This window comes from Xiphophorus hellerii, chromosome 7, assembly GCF_003331165.1.
Source record: "Xiphophorus hellerii strain 12219 chromosome 7, Xiphophorus_hellerii-4.1, whole genome shotgun sequence".
Lineage (NCBI taxonomy): Eukaryota > Metazoa > Chordata > Actinopteri > Cyprinodontiformes > Poeciliidae > Xiphophorus > Xiphophorus hellerii.
The window spans coordinates 27,207,814-27,232,038 of record NC_045678.1 but is presented as its reverse complement, the minus strand read 5'-3'; the positions used below and the strand labels follow the sequence as shown (position 1 = coordinate 27,232,038).

At 39.2% G+C, this 24,225-nt stretch overlaps 3 protein-coding genes across 15 annotated transcripts in view; 1 reads left to right on the top strand and 2 right to left on the bottom strand.

Moving 5' to 3' along the window:
• ttn.1 (titin, tandem duplicate 1) overlaps window positions 1-17,433 on the bottom strand; it is a 156,910-nt gene extending 139,477 nt beyond the window's left edge. For 12 of the 13 annotated variants that reach the window (XM_032568335.1, XM_032568338.1, XM_032568340.1 and 9 more), the window contains exons 1-24: window positions 17,217-17,433; window positions 13,539-13,642; window positions 12,799-13,002; window positions 11,791-12,078; window positions 11,628-11,713; window positions 11,300-11,475; window positions 11,100-11,211; window positions 9,287-9,538; window positions 8,883-8,996; window positions 7,668-7,916; window positions 7,106-7,168; window positions 6,763-7,021; window positions 6,324-6,375; window positions 6,035-6,238; window positions 4,624-4,766; window positions 4,385-4,500; window positions 3,936-4,163; window positions 3,580-3,818; window positions 3,274-3,506; window positions 3,022-3,186; window positions 2,754-2,922; window positions 827-2,523; window positions 457-738; window positions 7-273 (exon numbers count right to left, since the gene is read on the bottom strand). In XM_032568335.1, the coding sequence (XP_032424226.1) occupies window positions 7-273; window positions 457-738; window positions 827-2,523; window positions 2,754-2,922; window positions 3,022-3,186; window positions 3,274-3,506; window positions 3,580-3,818; window positions 3,936-4,163; window positions 4,385-4,500; window positions 4,624-4,766; window positions 6,035-6,238; window positions 6,324-6,375; window positions 6,763-7,021; window positions 7,106-7,168; window positions 7,668-7,916; window positions 8,883-8,996; window positions 9,287-9,538; window positions 11,100-11,211; window positions 11,300-11,475; window positions 11,628-11,713; window positions 11,791-12,078; window positions 12,799-13,002; window positions 13,539-13,629 (5,689 nt within the window). In that variant the 5' untranslated portion in view covers window positions 13,630-13,642; window positions 17,217-17,433. The remainder of the gene's footprint in view (window positions 1-6; window positions 274-456; window positions 739-826; window positions 2,524-2,753; window positions 2,923-3,021; window positions 3,187-3,273; window positions 3,507-3,579; window positions 3,819-3,935; window positions 4,164-4,384; window positions 4,501-4,623; window positions 4,767-6,034; window positions 6,239-6,323; window positions 6,376-6,762; window positions 7,022-7,105; window positions 7,169-7,667; window positions 7,917-8,882; window positions 8,997-9,286; window positions 9,539-11,099; window positions 11,212-11,299; window positions 11,476-11,627; window positions 11,714-11,790; window positions 12,079-12,798; window positions 13,003-13,538; window positions 13,643-17,216) is intronic. The other variant, XM_032568341.1, reaches the window with a different exon arrangement.
• The window catches only part of LOC116723461 (heat shock 70 kDa protein 12A-like), a 276,564-nt gene that overhangs the window by 218,464 nt on the left and 33,875 nt on the right, over window positions 1-24,225 (top strand). The gene's annotated exons all lie outside the window — the stretch shown is intronic.
• LOC116723457 (heat shock 70 kDa protein 12A-like) overlaps window positions 19,914-24,225 on the bottom strand; it is a 131,278-nt gene continuing 126,966 nt past the window's right edge. The window contains exons 17-30 of the mRNA XM_032568402.1: window positions 24,178-24,225; window positions 23,332-23,493; window positions 23,168-23,206; window positions 22,897-22,944; window positions 22,705-22,752; window positions 22,464-22,502; window positions 22,262-22,297; window positions 21,998-22,045; window positions 21,828-21,863; window positions 21,584-21,631; window positions 21,255-21,432; window positions 21,045-21,146; window positions 20,881-20,958; window positions 19,914-20,761 (exon numbers count right to left, since the gene is read on the bottom strand). Of these exons, the coding sequence (XP_032424293.1) occupies window positions 20,567-20,761; window positions 20,881-20,958; window positions 21,045-21,146; window positions 21,255-21,432; window positions 21,584-21,631; window positions 21,828-21,863; window positions 21,998-22,045; window positions 22,262-22,297; window positions 22,464-22,502; window positions 22,705-22,752; window positions 22,897-22,944; window positions 23,168-23,206; window positions 23,332-23,493; window positions 24,178-24,225 (1,105 nt within the window). The 3' untranslated portion in view covers window positions 19,914-20,566. The remainder of the gene's footprint in view (window positions 20,762-20,880; window positions 20,959-21,044; window positions 21,147-21,254; window positions 21,433-21,583; window positions 21,632-21,827; window positions 21,864-21,997; window positions 22,046-22,261; window positions 22,298-22,463; window positions 22,503-22,704; window positions 22,753-22,896; window positions 22,945-23,167; window positions 23,207-23,331; window positions 23,494-24,177) is intronic.

The following is a 24,225-nucleotide window of genomic DNA, read 5'->3' as shown; positions in this document are numbered from 1 at the left end:
ACTTACATTTCATCTTTAGTGAGGCAGTTGTTGTGAATTCACCCACTTTGAAAGTATATTTGCCCTGATCTTCCTTCCTGACATCTTTCACAGACAGACTGTGTCTTCCACGGCGGGAGATCATGACGTATTTACCACTGGGAGAGAGCAGCTTGTCCTCAAAGTACCAGGTGCCTTCAGCATCTTCACGAGTTACAACACATTCAAATTCTCCAGAGTATGTCTCAGGCACCTCGGTGTTCTCCAGCTGCTTCACCATCTCCAGAGGAGCTCCTGTTGATAGTATGATCAAATAAAGCTCTTAAGAAACTAATGTTTTGTTGAATATTCACCAAGTGCTATTTATTGTCAAATAGAAGCTAGTATATACAACAAGTCTTCAAATGAAATCTTTATTTCAATGAAATCATTAAAGTTTTTTAAGCTTTGACCATGATTTCATCATTATCAACAAACCTTCAACATTGAGCTTGGCGCTGGTTCTGATGTTCTCATCATCTACAACCACGCATGAATATTCTGCGTTATCCCTCATTTCAAGAATCAGCACAGACAGGAAGTGGACCTTTCTGTCAGAGTGCATCCTGTATTTATCTCCTGAGAAGATCTGCATGTTATTCTTGAGCCATTTAACCTTAACAAAAGGCTCATTAGTTTCACACTCAAATGTAGCCATGGTATCCTTCTCTTTGGCATTGAGCTCCTCAAGCTTCTGTGTAAAAGTGATGACTTGTTTTGCTGCAAAAACATCACATCATGTTTGATTAGAAAACATGTTATTCAAGAGAAAACAAGTTATAGTTTGAAGTATTCACTGTTGTGGTACCTTGCACCAGCAGGAAAGCGTGGCTGGATGTCTCTCCAGCCTTGTTGGTTGCCTTAACCATGATGCTAGCTGAATCCTCGACTGACACGTTTCTGATCACAAGTTCACACACATGGTCTTCAGGCCAGAACCAGTTAATGCGGTCTGATTTTTCCAACTGAACACCATTCTTGAACCACTGGCACTCAGGATCTGGTCTACCAACAACTCTGACTCTGAATTTGACTTCATCTCCCAGTGCAACTGTCTGGCTGGTGATGCGCTCCAGGATCTTAGGAGCTTCCATGCTGGGTGAAAGCTTGATCCTTTCTGGTTGCAGAGGTTTTGCAGTGAGTTTGAGGCGCTCTTCCTCCTTCTTCTTCTCAGCCTCCTCCTTTTCCTTTGCATGGTGAAGAAGCTCCTCCTTTGTCTTTCGTAGCAGATCTTCATAAGAATCATCTCTCCTACGTGACTTGAGCTCAACAGCAGTGATGGACTCATAATAGCCTTCCTCTGTCCTGCGCTTAAATTTGCTCCTCAGTTCCTCAGACTCTTCAACGGCTTTTTCATGGACAATTCTCTGGGCTTTCTTAAGCTTGACCACCTCCTTCAGCTGAGTGTCCTCAGTGGGTTGCTCAGCCTTCACCACCTCAAATGGTACTCTTCCTGACTCAGCAGGAGCTTCACTTGCTTTACCCTCAGCAGCACGGCGCAGATGAGTTCTGAAGTCTTCCTTCTGTTGAATTTCCAACTTCACAACATATTCAGCTGAACCCAGGTTGTTATCTGCTATAACTTTTACCTCTCCTGAGTCATAGGATTTGATATCTGTAATCTCCAGGTAGTAAATGCCATCGTAGCGAAGTCTGTATCTCTTGCTTTTGCGGATGAGTTGTCCGTTAAGGTACCAGTTAACCTTGGGAGCCGGGTAGCCGGTCACTCTGCAGCGGAATCTGGCTGTGTCACCTTCCATAACCCTGACAGGCTCAGGGAGAAGGACAATCTCAGGTTTCATTTTCTCTGTTTCTTCTTCAGCAGTTACTCCATAAGGTCCACCTTCATGAGCCTGTCGTTCCATTTCATCAATTCGTTGAACTCCCTTCCTGCCTTCAGGAAGCTGAGATTCCTCAACAAGGCCCTTCTCATCCTTGACAATCAGGGTAGCTGAGGTCTGGTCGACTCCAAACTTGTTGGTTGCTCTGCAGGTGATCACACCACTGTCTCTTGCATAAGCAACCTCATAGTCCAGGCTGCAGTAGCCAAACTCATTGACCATACGCAGCCTGTTGGCAGCAGCCAGAGGCTTGCCATCATGCAGCCACTCCACCACCATGGTGGGGTCTCCAATCGGAGTCAGCCTGCACTCAAAGTGGGCTGGACCAAAACGCTTCATTCGGACAGATGTGAGCTTCTTCTTAAACAATGGTTTCTGTTGCTTCTCATTGTCATAAAGGTCGCCTTCCTCCCACTGCTCTTGACCATAACGCATGTGGAGAGGCTCCAGCTCTGGGGGGGTGATCTCTTTGGCTTTGTAGGTTCCTTTGGGAATAATGAGCTTCCTCTCTGGTTCAGGCTCAACATATTCAACCTCAACATTGACTCTGCAGCGGGTGGTGTCTCTGCCAGCCTTGTTGATGGCTGTGGCAGTGTACCATGCACTGTCTGGTCCGCCTGCTGAGGGGATTTGGAATTTGGCCTCTCCTTTGGTTCCTTCAATCCTAAAACAGCAAAGTTTCATATTAACAACTTCAGACACTTTGGATATTAACTACTAGACTTAGTCTCTTAAAGAGGAGAAATCCTGCATTACAAGCAGATTAAACAGCTCTCTTAAATAGGATTAGCTTATTTTGATACAATGCTCTAAATACAAGAACATTCTAATACTACTGTGGATTTCCTGGAAACTCAGAGGAGATATTAGAGTTTATTTTAATATGAGACATACTTAATGTGTGGGTGCTTGTGTGGGGTGATGATGTCGCTGTTTTTCAGCCAGACGATGTCAGGCAGTGGGTTTCCAATGGCTTTAACAGCCAGTTCAACCAGAGTGCCCTCTTTCACACTGATGTTCCTCAGTTTCTCAGTAAACTGGGGACGGACCAAGGTTTCCTTAGCTAAAAAAGATAGAAACATTATGTCAACATATGTCCCAAAGGATTGTCTTGCAGTAAACCTTAAGCAGCAGTCATGGAAACTGTACAGTGAAGTCTTACCATCAACTGTGAGAGTGACAGAGATGGATGAGCGCCCGGCTCTGTTCTGAGCCACCACTGTCCATTCTCCAGAGTCATGGGGCATGGCTGGAACAATGATCAGGGACTGAGTCCCATCCTCTTTAACCACAATCTTATGGGTGTGGTCACTAACAATTTGTTGTCCTGAAAAGGCCACATAATTGAAGCTGGATTGAGTAATTCTACATTTATCAACACCTTCAATGAAGATTCCTTTTATGTGTGTCTCACCATTGTGGAACCAATAGGTGTCAGGCATTGGTCGGCCAACAACCTTCAGGTCAAATCTGGCAGTTTGTCCCTCAGAGCATTTACATGCAGTAGGTTTCATGACAAATACGGGTTTGTAAAGTCTTTCCAGCTGTTGTTCGTCAGTCTCATCAAGCCGACGAGCGGGAGATCGTCCGGGTGAACGGCTAGGTGAGCGGCCAGGAGAGCGGCTCAGAGAACGAGGTGATGTGGATCTGAGGAACATTCAAAATGTAATGAGCATTTAAATCATACACTTTGAAGAATTTGCTTTGACTCATATTTTACCTGATCCTCTGCACTGCAGGTTGTGGTGTGTATCTCTGAGGAGCGGCTGCAGATGACTCCACATATAGCTTCCCTGAGCAGACAGCATTTCCTTTCATGTTGGTGGCGAAGGCAGTGTACACGCCTTCATCTTCTGGTCGCACCATAGATAGGCGGAGGCTGGCTCGTCCATCCTGGAGAACCTCCATCTGGTAGTGGTCACCGGGCCTGATGCGCTGGCCGTTTTTGAACCAAGCAATCTGCCACAAAGTCAAGGCGTCAGTGAATCCTGTTTGACTGTCTCCGTCATGTCTGTTGCAGGTGATTTGTTTAATAGAAGTAACCAAAGAATAACCTTTTATTTAAAGATTTCTCACCTTGGGGAGCGGCATTCCAGACATCTTGCAGTGGAAGGTGACGCTCATTCCCTCCATGATTCTGTAGTTTTTGACCGGAGTGTCGAAGGCTGGCTGCACCGCCTCAGTGGCAGTGGCGGTCACCATCAACTCTCCGTCCTCAGTTACAATCTCTCTGTAGGTGATCTTCATGATGGTGAGCTCGATCTCCTGAATGATTCTCAGCTCCATGGCAGACAAATGGAATTCCTGCAGGTTTCATGAAAAATATTAGATCTTTATAAGTTAAGTGAAAAAATTATCAGTGGCTTAATTTTTCTGCTTTGATAAATGGATAAAGAGTTACAAAGGTTGCTTAAAAACACAGATTTCTACTGAATTAGAGAAAGAACCTTATAATGTATGTAAAGTTTCTAACAAAGATGAATTGCCAAACTGCCAAAAGCTGCTATGATAAATGTTTCTTGTACCTGTCCGGAGATAACGGTGGTCATTGTATCCACTGTGATAGGGGGAATGTCTCCAGGTTTGGGCTCCTGCACTGGAGCTGTCACTTCCTGTTTCTTCATGTACACTTCATATTCCTCTGTAAACAAAACATTTGTTCTGTCTGTGATATAGTCAGTGTGATCCGCAATTCATATTTAAACCCAGTTTCCTTTTCATTTGTCTCTTGTTCTTACTGTTTAGGTGCTGTTTGTGGACATACCTTCCTCCAGAAGACTGATGGACGCTGAGACTTCGCCAAGTTGATTCTTGGCAAAGACAGAATATTCTCCTGCATCGTCTGCAAAGGTCATCGAGATCTCCAATCTACACTCTCCGGTCTCTTTCTTGTAGGCAACTTTATACCTGATGAACACAGACAGTGAGCTATATAATATTCCTCATACTAAGGCTGATTATTCTAGTATTCGAGTTATTTGAAGACTATTAGAAGACATGGGAATGCAAATATAAAATAAAACTAAATAATAACTGAGTTACTAAAGTAGTGAAAGATTGCCCAGATTGATATGATGATGCCAAAATTAGATAAATGATTCATCAGCTGATGAAAGGACCTTTGATGACTTTTCTTAATCACTAAATTGTTGCATGGCTCCTTCTTAGTGGGGCATGTTATCAGAGAGAGAATGTGTTTAACCGTTTTTATTTTAGATTTGAGGTAACTCATATTTAACTTTATAAATGAGAATAAAATTTCAGTGGCTACAACAGAACATACAAATTTTGTCATTTTATTTTATGTTTTAGTGTATTTTGAAAGTGAGGTATTGCAATAGTTATAAATTAATAATTTTAAAGCTGCAGTTAAAGACTTCAAAACACATTACTGTAATTTGGTGTTTTTTAAGAGTTATTACTGTTTTTCACTATTTGAGAAAGCTGGGCCAGGTCTTTTATTTTTGGTACAGGTTAGATCAATAATTTAAAAGACGTGGCAGTGGTTGAATTACATCTTTAAAAAGTGGAAACAATATCAGTTCGTACCTTTTCCTTTTATATAAACTGAAGCATTAGATTATGACCTTAGTCATTTTTTTCCTGTAAACTAAAAGGATGTTTTCATGTTTTGCTTTGAAACAGAAAAATACAGAAATTTTCAGAAATATGCTGGTGGATCAGTTTGAGCTTGGCATTAAAGAGCTTGGTCGTTAGCCTCATGGTAGTTAGCATGTTAGCAGTTTAGTCAAGTTATGCACAAAGGATTGACAAGTTTTATAGATAAACATTGTTGGCACCTATGAAATTATGTTTGCTTTTAGCCAAACACATTAAGTCTCTTCCTGCATTACAAGAGGATCTGGACATCCTGAGCATTTAGTGTGAACATGACAAAACGAGTGTAGCGAACAGGGTGTTACTGTTTAAATGGGTTTAAGCTTGATGCAGAATAAAAGTAGTAGCAGCAGATATATATGATCATATGACACTGTTAAACAGTATTAGATTGTACAAAGTTATTGTGAATGTATAATTTAATTTTAAAATCCAAAGTATACTTTGGGTGATCAGATGCAGCTTGGTGGTTTTGGGAAATCAACTGGATTTAAGCAGGCCTGACACATAACATTTGCTTAAGAAGAGAAAGGATTTCCTCCCTGAGGTTTCAGTACCTGTATCCGGTGGTGAGCGGCACGCCACTCTTCTTCCAGACAATGTGAGGCTTGGGGTTTCCGCCCACCTGACACTGAAACACAACGCTTCCTCCTTCCACCAGCTTCTGAACAACGGGTGTCTTAATGAAGAAGGGAGCAGCAGCAGGGGAATCCGGCTCAACCGCACTCACTTCGGTCTCGTCTTTAGCTTCTACTGTAACTCTGATTTAAAACAAGGAACAACTTTAATAGAAAAAAAATAAATACTGGTTTATTTTTCAAACTTTATCAAATAGTCTTGACTTACTGAGTAACTTCGGTGGAAACTACCTCCTGCTTGCCCTCGATGTCCTCAGACACTGTGGGAAAAATAAAGTTCTTTCAACCAAGAAATTTGTTTCTGATAGGATATGAGACAAGCGTCTCTCAAACAGCTTATTAATTTAGAAAATAACTTTTTGTTTTAATTTACATTTTTCTTAAGAATTGGTAAGCTTAAACATATTTATAGTGTTTTCAATAACCAATAAACAATATGTCACTACAGCACTCAAACCATTCAGCTTCTTGCAGGTTTCTACTGGTATTCTGACAAGCTTGGAGGGTCTGCTTGAATCACCCCAATCTTTAGCTGCCCACACAAATTCTCAATCAGATTCAAGTTGGGACAGACTGGGCCCAACTTGACTACTCCGAACGTTAGTATTAGTACCAGTAAGACCAGTAGTTTCATAGACTGCACTGACCCTGGACGAGCAGGTAGCAGGAGGTGCTGATGGTTCCGGCCTCGTTGGTGGCGGTGCAAGTGAAGCGACCGCTGTCTTCAGCGAAAGCCTCACGTATCACCAGCCGAGCAAATCCGCTCGCGTAACTGATCTGGAAATCAATGGAGCTCTCGATCTTGTAGTCCTCCCTGAACCACATTATGACGGGGGCCGGCTGACTGCTGATCTGACACTCCAGAGTCACCGACTCACCCTCTGTCACGTTTGTGTTTTTCAAGCCCTGCGTCGACATATTATGTTTAGAAAATAACCATTTTAGTGGAAAGTTGATAATGTGGTCAACAATCTCAACTGGGCCACTTACAGAGACCAAGGTGGGTGGGACAACAGCGCCACCTGCAGACGGTACAGCTGCTGCCTCTGGCACCTGTAACAGAGACAATTCTATTAGACTAATGTGACATTGAAATCCATTTCTAAAACAACAGTGCAACACACAGGACTTTAAATGTGATGTTCACCCCCAAGAGGTGATGAAGAAGAGGCGACAACACAGAAAAATGAAGAAGGTGCTGGATGGGCTCAAGAGGTGAGGATGAGGTTGTCAATAATGCAGAGAAGGAAGCTTGTTAAAGTTTTCATTAGAAGAACATTTATTGTTGGATTTTTCACAGAAATCAAGAAAACCAGACCTCTACCTAACAGGAGGGCAGTCCCTAAACATAAGATGAAAACAAAACCCATAGCTTTGAGGTCTTTGTCTCATGAGAGATGAAAGATTGGATTAAATCAAAGTTTTGTGGGAAATCCTTCCTTTAAAGCTGGTGTGTGGTATCAAACTGCAGGTTTCAGAACCATCTGTTTCTTGCTACACATCAGGTTTTCTTGTTCTGCTCAGATCCATCTCACCAAGCTACAGAACAAACCTTGGTCCTCCAGTCCTCATAAACTCTGTCCATTCCCACCATGTACGCGACCCCCGTCTGAATCTGGGTGCCAGAGCGATATGACTCAATGGATTCTTTGAACGGCGGTGGGATGGACTCCAGCATCTCACTGGTCCTAACAACTTTAAGAGACGGACTGGGAGACTTGACCGGTTTGATGATCTTTCTAGAAGAAGATGAGGATAACTCTTTCTGCAGAGTGGCGATAGCTGAGCCGGCGATGGACACCTGACCAATCCAGAGAGGAGGAAAGGCCACACCGTCATCAGAACAACGAAAGACTGGACTAGACTTTATTGTCATTCACATTTTACACTATAAAGTGCAAAAAGGAGTGAAGTTCCAATGCAATGAATGAATGAAATGTGCTGGATTTATATCTAAGGTGCACACAGCACACAAAGGATCTATGGGCCGTTAGTTTTATTAGAACTATAACAGGGTCAAATGAGAGGAATTTTAGATGAAGCAGGATTAATTATGGGTAGAAAACGAAATTTGTTTTCGGATTAATAAATTAAGTCAGGAGCGTAATAAAAAAGGGGAAGGTTAAAGAGGGCTTCATTTGTTAAAGATGTTCAAACACCTCTAGAATCGCTTTATAAAACAGGTTTGCATCTCAGGCAAGCAGTAATAACCAAACTCCTGTCGACTAACACAATACAAACACTGATAAGAGTTAGAGTGTTTGGTTTATTTTAGATCATTTGAGAAATATTTTACATTTACCATATAGCAATGGTGTCAGGCAAATAAGAGTTAGGATGTCAAAGAGTAAAGCTTAACTAATGGGTCTAACCTGATACAAAGTAGTCAAATATATATATATTTAACTCAGTTAGACACCAGGAAAATCAGAGGTAGAAATTTCTTATCATCTTATCAGTGTGGAACTCTAAACATGAGACACTAAGTGGCATCTGCAGCCATCTATGATCACACCTGTTCATGAAGCATGTGTGATTGTAGATATTGTTTTTGAAAGAATCAAACCTTTAGAGGCTGGCAGATGCTGCAAAGCTTGCAGCAAACATTTTGCCATAAAGCCAGAGAACAACTGAAACCTGAAGTTAGAGAGTCAACTACCTATCAGTTGTAACTCACACCAAAGCATTGGTCATTATTTCACTTTTTTAAGTTTCTCATTTTTACTCTGGCTATGTCCTACTGCTTGCCTGATTCTGCCTCTCTTACCTCCCCAACAGACTCTGGTTTGGGGACAGAAACTTTAGAAACCATGAATTGTGGAACTGGAGATGGAGTGAGACCAGTTTCCACTCTGGAGGAGATTTCTGTTCCTCTCTGAATCTGTGGTGATCAACACAGAAGCGTTAGCATGTCAAGTAGACGCTCAGAGCTGCTCAGTAAGATAGTAGGTGATAAATAGCAAATTCAAAGTAATTTAATAATAATCATTCTTCAGAACATTGTTTAAAATGAAAACTTAAACTATATTCAGTTTTAAGCACAAAAATTAATATAACTGTTCGGACTAAAAAAGTTTTGCTAGTGGAAATTTAACCTCGCTGACAAAGTAAAATGATTTATTTTTGTCAAATTAGGGTCTTGCTCTTTTCTTTACATGTAGTGCTTCTAACCTGAGACTGCAGGTCAGATGTGAACTCCTGAGCAGCAGTGAGCATTTGACCAGCCTGCATTCTCGTTGACATCCAGCCAATTTGATACTGTTGATCGGCAGACATAGCAACTGTCTGCTGCCTCATTTCTGCCTCTACAGTCTCCACCTCTTCAGCTCGACCGCCTTCGACATGCACGGGTTGGCGAATACGAGCCAGGTCAACGGCGGCCACTACTTTGGCCACCGCCCCAGCTTTTGTCCCTCCCTCAGCCTGGAGATAAAACCAGCAGCACAAAGAACTCAGAACAAGACAACACACAGAAAGTAGGTCTGATGAAAAAGACAAAAAAATATAAGTCTGAAATTTATTCAGACTTGCTGAGTAGCATCAAGTAAAACAAGATGTTATTGCATCTTAGTGTTAGTCAAGTGAACCAGCTGACATAGAATAAAGCTAGTAATTTTACTAACCACATTATTCCAATTATTACACATTATTGTATGATGCATTTCATACAATTTTGTTAAAAACATGGAGGAACATAAACGTTTACTTCTTAAAAGGGATAATATTGTCATGCCAGCTTCTTCACCTTAAAAATATTGGTAAAATGACCAGAAATGACCCGCAGTTGGTACATGATGGAAAATAATGTACAGATTGCAGGAATAATCCATCTTTCACATGTATCATATTAAGCCACAGATTAAGCTTCTTCTGTTTGAAAATGCAGCCGCAAGCAACACAACTACTGGGAACATGTGAATATGTTAGAGTTTTGGAAGGACCAGAGGTGTCTGACTAAAGTAACACACCAAAAAAAACTCATTTAGCTAAATTCCTCACCAAATACTCAAAAACCTTACTACATACCAAAACAAACTGCTTTGTTTCAATTGCTGTTATCAGTTAAATTTGCTAGCATAGTCAAACATCCAGCAGCACAGCCATGAATGCGGTGGATAGCTTAGTACTGAGCCATGTTTTCTTAGAGAGACTAGTGTTAAAGGGATGTAGACAATAAAAATTAAAAACATAAAAACTGAGTTTCAGACTATTTTTGACTCCAAAATTTGGTTCTCAAATGCCAGCCCTAAGAGGATGATTCTAGTAACTCTGATGATCTCCAGTGATGGGATAGTTGTCCACATGAAAAGGTTGAAGAAAATGTGGCACAATTCAGCACAATCCAAGTTTTACAAATCAAAATGACCCAGAGGACACAAAAAAAAATGACAGGGACAAAATATGTGAAAAACATTGGTGAATGTTGGTTCTTCTGCAGGAATTGTCTTTTTGTCAGAATCCTACAAATATTTATCCATTGGATTTAAAAATAAGAAAGGAGAATCCAGTTGGAAGAACAGGAAAATGCCCTAGTCTTTGATAAGTTTGATTCAAAAAAACAAAAGGTACAGAGTTTTTCTGTAAATGTAAGCGTAAACTTCAAACTGAGATCAGGAACATCTGTAAAGAAGAGATTCTTGGGTTAGGATATCATCTGGATTGAAACCACAGCTTTGACCATGATCCAAGTCTAAGAAAGTTTCCAGGGGAATGAAATGTTGTTAGCAGACACACAGAAAGACAAATATACCAACCAAACAACCTCCATTGTGGAGATACAAACAGAACTGGACAGTGCATGCTCCATGACTATGCTCGGACATGACCAACTCCAAACAGCAAGAGAGGAATTCTGGTAAAAAAAAGATTTCAGATTCTTAGCATCTGGTGTTAGCATGAGCTAGTATTATCCTTCTTTCTTAAGTCTCTAAAGCAGCTAAGCCAAAGGGTAGAAACAACCCTCCTCCAAACACACAATCCTCACCTCTTTGGAGTCTGTGACTGGTTTCATGCCATCATCTCCCCTCTTCCATGGCGGGGGGACTTCAGCAGCGGGGGCAGGTTGCTTCCTCGTGGTGACGGGAGACTTTACCGGCCTGGTGGGGAACAGTGACGAGGTTCACTCATTCAGCTTGTAGGTAATGTAGCTACTTCAAGTCAGCATAAATAATGTGATGCTCCTACCTGACAGTTGTGGGCGTGGGTGCCTTCACGTGTCTGACAGGTGACGGTGACTGTTGGCGCCCCCCGGTCACCTTGGGGACCAGCGAGGGCTGGGTGGGAGACTTTGACGAAGGTTTGGGTGGAACTCTGGGTGGAGTCTTGTGACCAAGTGTCTGAGTCAGTTCAAACTCCATCTTCTGAGGAAACATGCAATAAAATCAAATTAACACACAATAAGCGACAATCTAATATGACTAAGATCAAAATGGTTTTGCAATGAGTAGAAAAAGTGAGGTAAAGCCAGAACCCTAACGGGAGTTCTGATCAGATCAGACATGATGTGTCATACCTTTTCCACTCTTGTGATTCTGGTCTGTGAAATCTGAGCGGTTGAAATCACTGTCTTGGTTTTCTTTGCTGGAACTGGTTCTTCTCCTGAACACAAACGTTCTGTTCAGTTTCTGATAATGTCAACTCAGCAGGTAGAAACTACAGAAGCTGACAGAGCTCACCTTGAACCAGCAGCTCGCAGGTGGACGTGGCCCGTCCACTGCTGTTGGTGGCTGTTGCAGAATACGTCCCAGAGTCCTCTGGGAAGGCCTCTGCAATCAGCAGACTGTACAGGTCTCCGTCCTGCAGGATCCGAAAGTCGGCAGAGCTCTGGATCTCGGCTCCCTCCCTGTAGAACTTGACTACAGGCGTGGGGATGCCAGTGACTCTGACGTTCAGCCTCACCTGGCTGCCCTGCCTCACTGTGGAGGTCTGCAGCCTCTGAAGGAAGGTGGGAGGCGCTGTCTCCGCTGCAGCGGGAAAAACATGGAGGAACATAAACCAATAAACTCCAACACCTCAGTGTGGCTTTAAGATTTAATCTTCAAGATTTAACTGGCATCATCAGTCAAAGTTATTTTAGCTTGCCCACACCGAGATATCACTCAATTATTTTTACTAAATGTAACAAAATTTACGGTAACACTTTATTTGACGGGTTGTGAATAAGACTGTCATGACACCGTCATGAACATGAGTAAGTCTTCATGAATATTTATGACTGTTGTCATAAAGAGTCATTCCATAAATCATGACACTTTTAATACAAAGTTGACATTATTCAAAATGTCTTTGTTATGACAACTTGACGTTAACCAAGAAATCATGATCTGACATAGATTTGTTATAAAAGTATTACTGATTAAACTTTAGCTTTAATAACATAAAGCTACATCATTTTTAAAGTCCAAACTCCAAAGAATGTAACAGTGAGCTCATATTTTTAAGGCTAAAACTAACTAGCAAAATGCAAAAACATATAGCAAAGTAGAAACATATGATTACCACTAACGTGTAATGAATTAATCAGAAAACAGTTTCAGAGCCTTTAGCAGCAGAAGGCACACAACACCATTCCAACATCAAACTGACTGACTTTCTAAACAACACAGCCAGAGAGATTTAAAGAAGAGCACCAAAACCAAATCAGGTGGATCAGCAGGGCTTTCCACCCACTGATGGTGTCTCACCTGTAACCAGGAGCTCGGCGGTGCTCGTGGCTTGTCCAGCGCCGTTGGTGGCTCTGACAGAAAAGCGTCCGCTGTGTGCGGCGGTCACAGCGGAGATCCTCAGAACAGCGCGGCCATCGCTGAACGAGATCTGGACGCCGGGCAGAGCTGCGGCGGAAAGAACCTGGCCATCACGGAACCAGCTCACCTCAGGAACTGGAAAACCTGCAGAAGAAAAAGGTCAGGGGTCAGAGGAGCAGGAACTACATGCTGCAGAAACTCAGCTGCAAAACACACAAGAACTTCACTGTACGAATGTCAATCTATGTTGTTTATGAATAACAATAAAGCTTTTATAATTTAACACTAATATGGTTTCATTGATACAAAAACATGGAACTTATTTAATATTTTGTACAAATAAAACAGTATTCAAAATGAAAGACGAGTATAGTCTTTTATTTCTCTGAAATTTCAAGTTTCAAAAGTGAAAAGTCTACAATTCTCAAAAAATTTTTAACTGAGTCATATTTTGGTATGACTGTAAACTTTTATTATCCTGCAAACTTTGCTTGATTAGCTTGATCAGCTACATGCTGCAGTGTTTGTGTAGCAAAAATAAGCACAAAGTTTCACATTTTCATTTTCATTTTCTGAGTTTATCACTCTGTGAACTTTTACTATCCTGCAAACTTTGCTTGTGACTCTCGGATTTTGCAGAATTGTGCCCACCATGATGCTGCCATCGGATGTTTTCTTACCACTAACTTGAGCCTCGAACGAAGCGGCACTACCCTCCAGTGCCACGACGTTCTGCAGCGGCTGTGTAAACGTTGGCGCTTGTGTTGACATGGTGGTCGGCACCCTGAAACAGAGACGAAGTGATTGAACCTTAGATTTTCTGCAGCAGACAGAACACATCCCGCCACCGAAGTATCTGCATGAGCAGGGCTTCATTTGGTGCAAACCATCCACGAGAAAACAGGAAATGCTGCCACTTTAGACACATCAAGTTATCTCTCCACCAGCAGGTGGCGCCAGTTCCCCATTAAACCTTTGAAAAAGAAAATTCTACTAAGAACCTTATTTTCTATTAAAATCTACAAAATGCAAAAGAAAGTCAAATGTTTGTGATTAATTTTTAAAACTAGAAGGTTCACAAAGAGCTGGTTGATGCAGACACTTCAAACTGCTTTAAACTGTCTTCTGCACAATATATATCTTTTTTCATGCAGTTTGGTTTTTGTTTCATTTTCTTTCATTGGAATACTGCAGAGCATGTCTCCTCACCTCCATCTCTTTCTAAACATTTCTTTTGTCATTTACTCTTACTTACTATTTAGCTGCATGCTGCAGTGTTTATGCAGCAAAAATAAGCACAAAGTTTCACATTTTTACTCACTGCTTTTTTCACAAATACACTTGATGATTAACTTTACAAACATTTTCCAAATCCACGAAATATCCACCATATAAAACAGCAGATCTAATTACAGATCTTCACAGTAAAACCGAACATCAGTTCAGTTCTGTTTGCACCATTTCTGTTTTCTCACTGTTGTTTTAAAGAGCTTCCACAAGACCTAGACCTTATTAGCTGATACTCAACATTTTTTTTTATCTCTATAATTTTTATGATTTTTATTCTTTGAAATTCAACATTATTTTTTTGTTTTTGTTATTTTTGACATCTGTTAAGATTTAATACAATCTTCAAAAGCTGTAAATGTATTTCTCAGGCAGATTTAAATAAATCACAACAAAAGATTTTTTTTTTCATTAGAAATGAGAGAAGCAACTCTCAAAAATAATAATAAATTTTATTTAGAAAGGAAAAATGTCCTGCCCAAACATAAATGTAACCATTTGATGCTCTCTGCCAGATTATAGCATTAACTAACACACATCTGCAGTACCACAATCAGAAATGTAAAACTTTTTATCCTTTTTGGAGAAAAAATGTGTTTTCATCTGCATTTTGATAATAATTGACATGTAAGAAATTAGTTGTACTGTTGTCAGTAATCAATGGAAACATATTATAACAACAACCCTTGTTATAACTGCTGACCAGGTTTTTCCATGTTTCCACTTGATTTCTGAGTAGAATCTTTTGCATTAGAGATCCGATTCTTTGAGGTTGGAAGGTCTACTTGCCATCACCCTAATCTTTAACTCCCTACACAGATTCTGAATCAGATTCTTGTTGGGACTGTTCCTGGACCAATCCAAAACATCAGTATTATTTCCAGTCAAAAGAAACATGTTGGTCAAATTAAAAGATTACTTGAAACCTAAATTTGTTAGAGGTGTGAATAACTTTCTGAAATACTTTTATTTTACAGAAACTGTGATGAGAACTGCAGGAGAGTCAATGGATAGAGATTTCTTTCTAATTATGTAAAGTCTGTTTATCCATTTCATCTTCAACAGTTAAATCTGATTCAATTTAAATTATTTATATGCTACTAAATCACAAAATGTTGCAACAAGATATTTCAAAACAACATGCCTCATTCAAATCCAGTGTTATTCAGATTCAGGATCAATAAGGAGTCAATTTTTATTCAATTTATAATCTATTATTACATGTTGACATGATTAGTACTTAAACATATTGATGTTAGACAACCAGACAATAAAACTCCAATGGTGTTATTATTTTCCTACCTTTAGGTTATTGTCTATATTTTGTATTTATAAAACCTCAAACAGACTCTGTGAAGTTGCAGCTGCTTCTGATAATCTGACAGCAGCAGGTGCTGCTTCACGTACCACAGTACTACAGTTACTGCCTCAGTACTACAGTTACTGCCTCAGTACTACAGTTACTGCCTCAGTACTACAGTTACTGCCTCCGTACTACAGTTACTGCTTCCAACACATTATAGATCCACTGGTCAGAAGTGTCGCTCGAAGAAAAATGTTTCTGATAATCATTGTTTTTACTGTGGAAAAAACCATCTTGATTAATCTAATAATGTTGAAGAAATGCAGGTAAACGGGAAACAAAATGCAATCTAATTCATAGAGTACAAAACAATCATCAAATCATAGTTTAGCGTAAAGAGAAAACAGAAAGAAAACAGCAATAATTAGCTGCAGTTCTAGAAATATTGTAAATATTACTAAAATAAGAAGTCATGTAAATATTCTTATTATGACTTATTATGACTTTATGTGTTTGTAAATAAAAACCCCTAAAGATCAGTTTTGAGATCGTTCATGTTGTGGAAACAAAACTAAACTGATACTAAACAGTTTCCCCATCACAATTACATGGAACATCAACCAGATAACATGAAATTACATAAAAATGTGTCTATATTAAAGCAATAGGTCTCATCGTTCACATTGTTATTAACACAGCTTTGAATAAAGTTATATTCAGCCAAAAAGCACATCATTTGTTTAAAGTTGGAGCAGCACCAGGATTAAAATCATGTTTACCTAAAATAGCTTCACATGAAAATAGATCTGACTCTTAATCATTTGTCGGAGATGCATCTTTACTTTGAATATGCATGATCCCAATTACACAACATTCTTCTTTAAGTCTCACAAAGAAGTGAGACTTAAAGAAGTCTCACTTCTGAGAATTATACACGGACGTGATTCTGTGTTTAATCACGTCAGAGGCAGAAAACCAAAAGCTCATTAAATATTATATCACTGAAAGTTCTGGAAATACCAAGTTCCAAGTTTGTTGTCAGACTTCCTGCTGGTACCACAAGAACCCTCCAGTGATGAGAGAGGATTTCTGCCTGAGTCATTTTCAAACACGTCCAGATGATTTTAGCATCAGAATCTGGGTTAAATGAGGATTTCCTGCACTTTCAACGAGACACTGAACACCTCACCAGGACACCTGCTGCTTTATTTCACTGCTGTCAGCTGATCTCAGCTCACATTGTTTACATTCTCAGTTCCACTCATTACAACATCATCTCAACATGCTCAATCAATAATCAATACCCAGCTTAACATCAGACCGATCCTCTTGGATCAAACCGGACCAGCCCTGCTGGTATTTACAGATCAACATCCGAGAGACAGATATGGCTGTAACCAAAAATACCTCGGCACCCCCACCCTGACCCTGCACAGTTTGATTGACAGCCACCATGTGGCACATAGCTGGAGGTGCAACTGATAGCTCTGCTGCTGATTCCCTTAAAAAGCCATGGGCCCAGCTGACAGGCCTCTCAGATGCTCTCAGCAGCTATTCTTGGCCTTCCACAGATCATTGCACACTCTGCTGCATGAGGCCTCCTTCTGCAGCCAAAAATACATCAACACATCAAAACCTCAGCAAATGTCTCCAAAACATGGAGTCCTGACCCCAGATCTGATCCCACCTTCACCAAAAGCCAGAGTCCAAGTCCAGGAGAAAAACATATCAGTTAGGGAACAGTGGGACACGAGCTGGAACTACTCACTTGTTTCCACAAGAGTGCCTGGAAGTGATGGGACGGAGCCCGACTGACTAACGGGCAACAGCCCCCTTATCCAGAACGGTTTGTGCAGAAAAATCCAAGGTGAGAACGGTTGAGCCTCGAAATATTCCCTGACAAAAACAAAACTACACAGAGAGAGGCCGTGTAGTTTTGCTTTCCCTCCTCGCAATCCCTCCACCCGAGGCGAGGCTGGGAATGCTCCAACTGCTCAGGAGGGCCCAGACGGTGCTTTAGGGTTTTATACGAAGGGGGCAACCTGCATCACCACCTCATAGAGCCTCCCCATTGGCTGCTGGGACACCCAGGGGGGCATGATGGGAGATGGCAGCCATTTATGAAACCTCCTCTCCTCCAGTTTGCCAGTCATCATGAAGCCGTTGATCGAGCTACGATTCCAATCAATCTGGGGTGGCCTGACTGCAGAATGTTAAGCATTACATGAGACCTGAAATAAAACCCTGAAGAGTCAAATTGTGTAAAAATCTATGCAAACATCAGAGTCATAAAATAAGTGCTGACAAAAAAAAGGTAGCTGAGGGTGAGGCTGTCCCTGTCAGTCAAACTCCCCCCACCTCCATCCAGCAGCACCACCGGCTGGTTGTTACAACACACCAACAAACTTCATTTATCTTCATCCTCAGTCTGACTGATGCAGGTTCAAACCAAGGTTTAAAGGCTCTGCAAATGGAAAGCTCCAGCTCAGGCCTCAGCCAGTAGCTCAGAACTGATCCAGTAGCTGTTCTGTCCCACCATCAGGGTTTGGTAACACCGTTTGGCAACTCATCTATTAATCTTCTATCCATTTGTTGCCCAATCAGAACCTAAGTATCTACAGCAGAAACCTCTGATTTGTTTGTTTTCATTAATGTGAGAAAATTAACCTTTTAAATTCTTCATGGTCTTGTTTACATCCAGTGACTGAATCCAATATTAGCTCATTTAACAAAAATAACAACAACAAAGAAACAAAAAGACAAAAGGGTTTCTTAAAATAAGCACTGAGCAGGGTTATTTTTGAAATACCAAACCTGAGGAATATGGAACATGAAGGAAAGCACATACTCTGTTTATGTTTAGGAGTCAAGAGTCAAAGTATCACAGTACTTTCTAGAGAAAAAAAATCTAACTACTCTCATAAAATAGATCAACATTTGTTGCAACAGCCCCTTTGACTTTCAATAACTCATCACCCAATCAGAAACTAAATGCACACTCCTTTTACAGTCTGACAGATTTGTGTTGTTTTTAAGCTACAGCTGAATAAGCTTTCTTCTTCTTGAGTGTCAATGCTCGAAGCTAGCAGGATTTTCAAAATGGGCCAAATTCTCTCGTACTCTGCATTTCTCTCCTGCAGAAGTGCTCAGTGCACAACATGTCTTCTCTTAAAAGACTCTTCCCACAGGAAAAACGTATGTCGTCTAAGCTAAGGAAGGTCTTCAGGAGTTTTCTCAGACTCCTGAAGGTAGCCTTCTCAGCAGGTAGCTTCTGTTTCTGTATGACCATCCGTGTTGTGAGGCCAGCCCAGTTTATTGTTCAGGTGAACACAGAGGTACTTATAAGAGTCCATGATCTCAATGTCCCTTTATGTTCATTGGTGCCAGTTGGGTGGAAATCCACCACCAGTTCCTTGGTTTTATGTAACATGAGATTATAGCCAGGTGGCTAATTTCACTCTGTAGTCCCATTGGCAGGTTGATGCCAAATTCCAATAATAAATGCTGGAATAATAAAAACATAAAATAACCTTAAAATTTCTCTATATTTACATTTACTCAGTGTTGACATTTTTTGCTTTCCAATAGCCAGATTTTAAGATGTTTTTTTTAAAATCAGATGATGAGTGATAGGTCAATTTTTTTTTTATCTTAACTGTTTTCCAAGTGTGAGAAGCACAATGGGAAAAACTATCGTGATTGAACAGTCACTCCTGTTCGCTCAATGGTGTTCTTTGGAATAAACTTTTGCAATAGTGATGGAGCATAACCATGAAATATTTCATAAATCAGATGTGAGGTCAGAGGAAGTCTTGTGGTACCTTCCCGAGCTTCAGGCCCAGGTTGAACATAAACCCCATGATCTGAACAGCACCAGAGGGTGGGGGTGGGATGAACTTCACTGAAGCAGAGAGGGTGGGGGTTGGCTCAGATCTAATAGGTGTGAAGTTTAGGATGGTAGGGGAGGGTGTTGCTGTGGGATGGAGCAGAAGTGGTGGATAACGACTCAGAGCTGAGTGTTATATATTTCTGCTAAGAAAAATAAGCAATCACCAAAGATGAGGGGAATTACAAGAGTGGAGGCCTTTTATTAAGTCTTGCCATGGAGAAATTGCAACTTGCAACACATTTAGCAATTTATCTAGGACCCAAACACAGTAACTACTGGATACATAAACCCCTCTGAACATGAATCGCTGAGTGTGAGCGGGTAGCTACAGTTACTGCTGGGTGATTCAATTTTGTCTCGGTGTTTCGGGGGTTTTGCAACAGTTCCAGCCGGTGGGCTCAGATGTCGACAGTGAACAGCTGCAGTTAACTAAATCTGAACTGAATCCTCCGTCTGCTGGCAGGAGAAAACCTCAGAGCAACAGCGCCCTCTGCAGGTAAGCTTTGAAACAACCTGAAACTCTTAAACTGAACAAAAATGCAACAGGCTGTTAAAATGATTACCTCTTACAGTCAGTTCATGTTTGTTTATAGATAATACATTTATTCACATGGATCCAATGAAGAAATCATCTACTAAAAGTAAAACAGGCAATAATAAATATGTAAATATTTGGTAAATACAATTCTGATCTATACAGTGCATGTTATTAGTCGTCTTTAAAATCTTTGTTTAAATAAAATGTTATATTTCTGACCCACTTTTATTACGAAAACATAAGATCAAGAATAAAAAATGCTACTTCACATTTTTTAAAACCCTAATATACTTTAATCAAGTTGTGAAATGGTATCCTTCTTTGAACCTGGTCCAATTTAGGACATTTTAAATGCATAAAATATTGATATAAATTGAAACATTTTCAAACTTTACCAAAGTTTATAGTAAACTCTGACAGAGATAAAACTAGTGATACTTTATACTGTAACTGTAAATGGCCCTTAATTAACCAAAAAGTAACAATTGACTTCACAGATTACTAACTGAAAGTTTATTTTCTTCATTTCAGTTCCAGAAAGTCAAATTTATGTTTTTTACTGCCTAATTAAATATTTCCCACAAAAAAGAAAAACATGTAAATCTCATACAATTTTAGAGTTCAGTTAAAAAGATTTATACGGTTTATGAGGAAATCCCAAAGATGCTGACAGAACATGATTTTTTTTCTCTCACTTCTTTACAGAAGCAGCTGTAATATTTCGGGGGAGAATGTCCCATTTGTCCATTGACTCAGCGTGATTCTCCCAGTCCGGATTAATGGGAGGATTATTCAGAGCCATCAGACATCCAAGCCAGTAGCATTCAGAGCTCAAATACTCCATCATATCTTTATGGTTTGTGACTTCGTGTGCAGATAAGGGTTTCTATAGAGAAGAAATAATAAAATTAATGGAATCTGAGGGAGTCTGAATAATTTTCTTTCATAAATGTATTTAAAAACCTTCATATTGTGTCTTTATTATTCTTCTAATAGCAAACAAACCTGTGAACCGTTGCCATATTTCTGATTGTAGATCGCCAGCTGCAGATTCTGAATTGCTAACAGCAAGTATTCTTTAACCTGAAACAGAGTTTTATATTCAGATCTGCAGTAAAACAATAAATAATCTGGTTTTAACATTCCGGTGTTGTATGTAATGCATGTACCTCTGGAGATTCTGTTCCATGTTTGGACTTATTCAACTCAAAGAAATTTGATATCATCACATTCTTTTCTTCCATGTCTGTTCTTGACAAGGTGAACTGTTTCTGTTAGCAGGCGATACGAAGAGGAGAAAAATGTAATCATATTAATGGCAGCTGTAGCATGAAATAATAAAGAACAAAGTTGTCTTAGTTCATCAAACCACATTTTACCTGAATCATTTTTTGGACAGAATCTGGTTTTTCCCCAGCTAACTTCAAATCTTCTTTGATTTTTGGCCAGTCACATCTCAGAGTTTCATACATTTCTCTTATTCTGTTTTTACTGACTGGGCTGTTGAGGCTCATAGTGTTTCCTGTTTTTATTGAGGGAGCAACTTCCAATGCCACTCTGTAAGACAGAAACATAATGAAAACTTTCACTTTTATTAGTCAAACCCAGCTTGTCTGAACATTTCTATGAAATAATACCCAAGACCAAAATACCCAATTTGTTTAAGAAATCTTTTTTTTTTTGTAGTTTTGAAATGTATGTACGGTACCTGTCTTTGAAAGATTTCAGTTCTTCCTCTTTTTTATTTAGAACAGACCTAAAAATAAAAAGTACCACTTAAAAACTAAAAACAATTGTTATATGTTTAGTGGTTGAATAAATACATTTATTCTGGAACTACATTTGATTTCTTTGGAATAAGATACATAGGAGTTATGAAGATATGCTTGGAGCTGAGTTATAAATACATTTAATTTCTTGAATTATCTCCTCCTAAAATGAATTATTTTTACCTGGTGGTTTGAAGTTCTTTATCCATCTCACTTTGTCTGATGAAAGGTAAAATAAATCATGTCAAATAACATCAAATCACTGATTAACCATAAAAACAATTTAGGAAAATTTTGAGATGTATTGAAAAACAGCAGCTGTAACCTGTTGCTTTGAAATCTGTGCACTATACCTGTCTTTGAAAAATGTTAGTTCTTCTTCTTTTTCTTTTAGATTAGACCTAAAAATAAAAAAATAACTCTTGAAAAACTAAAACACTTTCTAGTTATCAGACACATATGCTTAATGGTTCAGTAAATACATTTATTCTGGAACAACATTTGATTTTATTTGAAAAAGATACATAGGGCTTGTGAAGATACTGTTGGAGCTTCCTTTTTTTGGTGTCTGATTTTAATTTTTTAGTCATCTCCTCCTAAAATGACTGAATATTTACCTAGTGGCTTGAAGTTCTCCGGCCATCTCTTTCATTCTGTTTGAAAACAAAATAGATCAGGTCAAATTACATCAGGTCACTGATTAGTAATAAAAATGACAATTCAGGAAAACTCAAATTTTCCCTCAACATTTTCTAATGCGAAGCGATGACCAAACTTGCAATAAATAGATATACTTAAGACAATTTCAAATCAATTTACCTTATTTCAAAACGTTGAGTGGTTTCAATATGATGAATTCTGAAAAAATAAAAATAAAAAATTCTACAGTTAATCTTTTTAAGGGTCAATACTTTTATTTATTTATTTATATATTTCTTTATCTGGTTCTCATTAACTCAGGCTCAAAAATAATTTTTTTATTTCTGTTTTGTGTCCATAATTCAACATATCCATGTAAGCAGCCCCTACTTTATGAGTATTAAAGAACAGTGCACAGTACCTGAGTTGGAGTTCTGTCATTTCTTTTCCAACTTGATTTAAATCATCTCTGTGAATTAAATCATAACATGAAAAATGGTCCTGAATCTAAAACATCCTCATCCAGATTCTTATTCAGATCAAACAGAGTAGTAGTCATTAACATGAAGAGGAATTAGAGCTTTTATATTCTTGAATAAAACAATAAACATACCTTATTTGTTGATGTCGCTCTTGTTGATGGTTTTCTATCATGTAAATTCTGTTCAGAACACAAATTTTAGTGAAGACAATCCAAGTCAGATCAAATCCTTTCTTATTTAGTTAAGTTTTTACTTAAATTCAGGAGTTCAAAGGTTGCAGTAAATATTCAGACAACTGCTAAGATTATTTCACCTTCTCATTGGCTGTACTATTAACTTATTAACTATTCTTTAGATTAAAAGAAACTAATGTCATGTCCCAGCATTATGAATGAACTGTACCTTTGTAAATGTTTCTCCTCTTCCATTTTCAGATCAGATCTGTTGGGGGAATAATCTGTTACTGAAAAATCATTTAAAAAAAAACTACAAATGTTAGTCTGTATAAATTTCTTTAGACCAAAAACCAACAGTCCAGGTCTTCATTTCACTTTTAAAGAAATTACTTCTGTTCCTGTGTTTCAGTGTTTGTAGCTGTTTTCTGTCGGCTGAAGAAATGGCTGATGATTGATGTCTTCGACTGGTTCCGGTTCTGCTGCTGGTTTCTTTCTGTTGATTGTGAATTGTTTCTTTCCTCTGTGGCCTCGGCCGTGTTCTGGAAGGATGAACTGATAAAAAATGAAGATTTGATGTGAAGGTTTCTTTGACTTGTCAATAATTTATACATTTACATTGCAAGATAAATATTTCTTAATGAAGTTACAATGAAACTGATTTGATCTTTGTTGGTTTAAACTGGAATGTACTGAATGGGCTGGACTAGACAATAAATATGTAAATAACATTTAAAGAGGGCTGCAGAGTGGAGCGTTAATTGGTCTCTCCAAATTCTCCCTAGGTGTGAGTGTGTGTGTTCATGGTTGTGTGTCCTGTCTGTCTCTGTGTTTCCCTGCAACAGACTGGTGACCTGTCCAGGGTGACCCCGCCTCTTGCCCAGAACGTTAGCTGGAGATAAACACCAGCACCTCCTGGCCCGACTAGAGACAAGGGTGTTAAAGGATGAATGGTGGGCATTTAAAGAGTCTAATATATTTGTTTAAAGTTCCGAATAATTAAAATTCAAATAAAGACATACATTAAGAAAAACAATGATAATAATCAGAGAAATTTGACTGTTTAAGTTGTAGTTGCTTTAGTAGATTTTATTATCTACACATGTTGCCTAAATATTTTCCACATTGCTCCAAGTGCTTAAATTAGAAGTTTTGGAAGGTTTCCTGTTGCACAAAGTTCAATGTCTTCTCAGTTTACTATTATTATTTACATGTATAATAATATTACATGCAAAGTACCTTTCCCACAGAAATTTCAGGCTTTCCCTCTCTTGCTGGAGAGCAGAA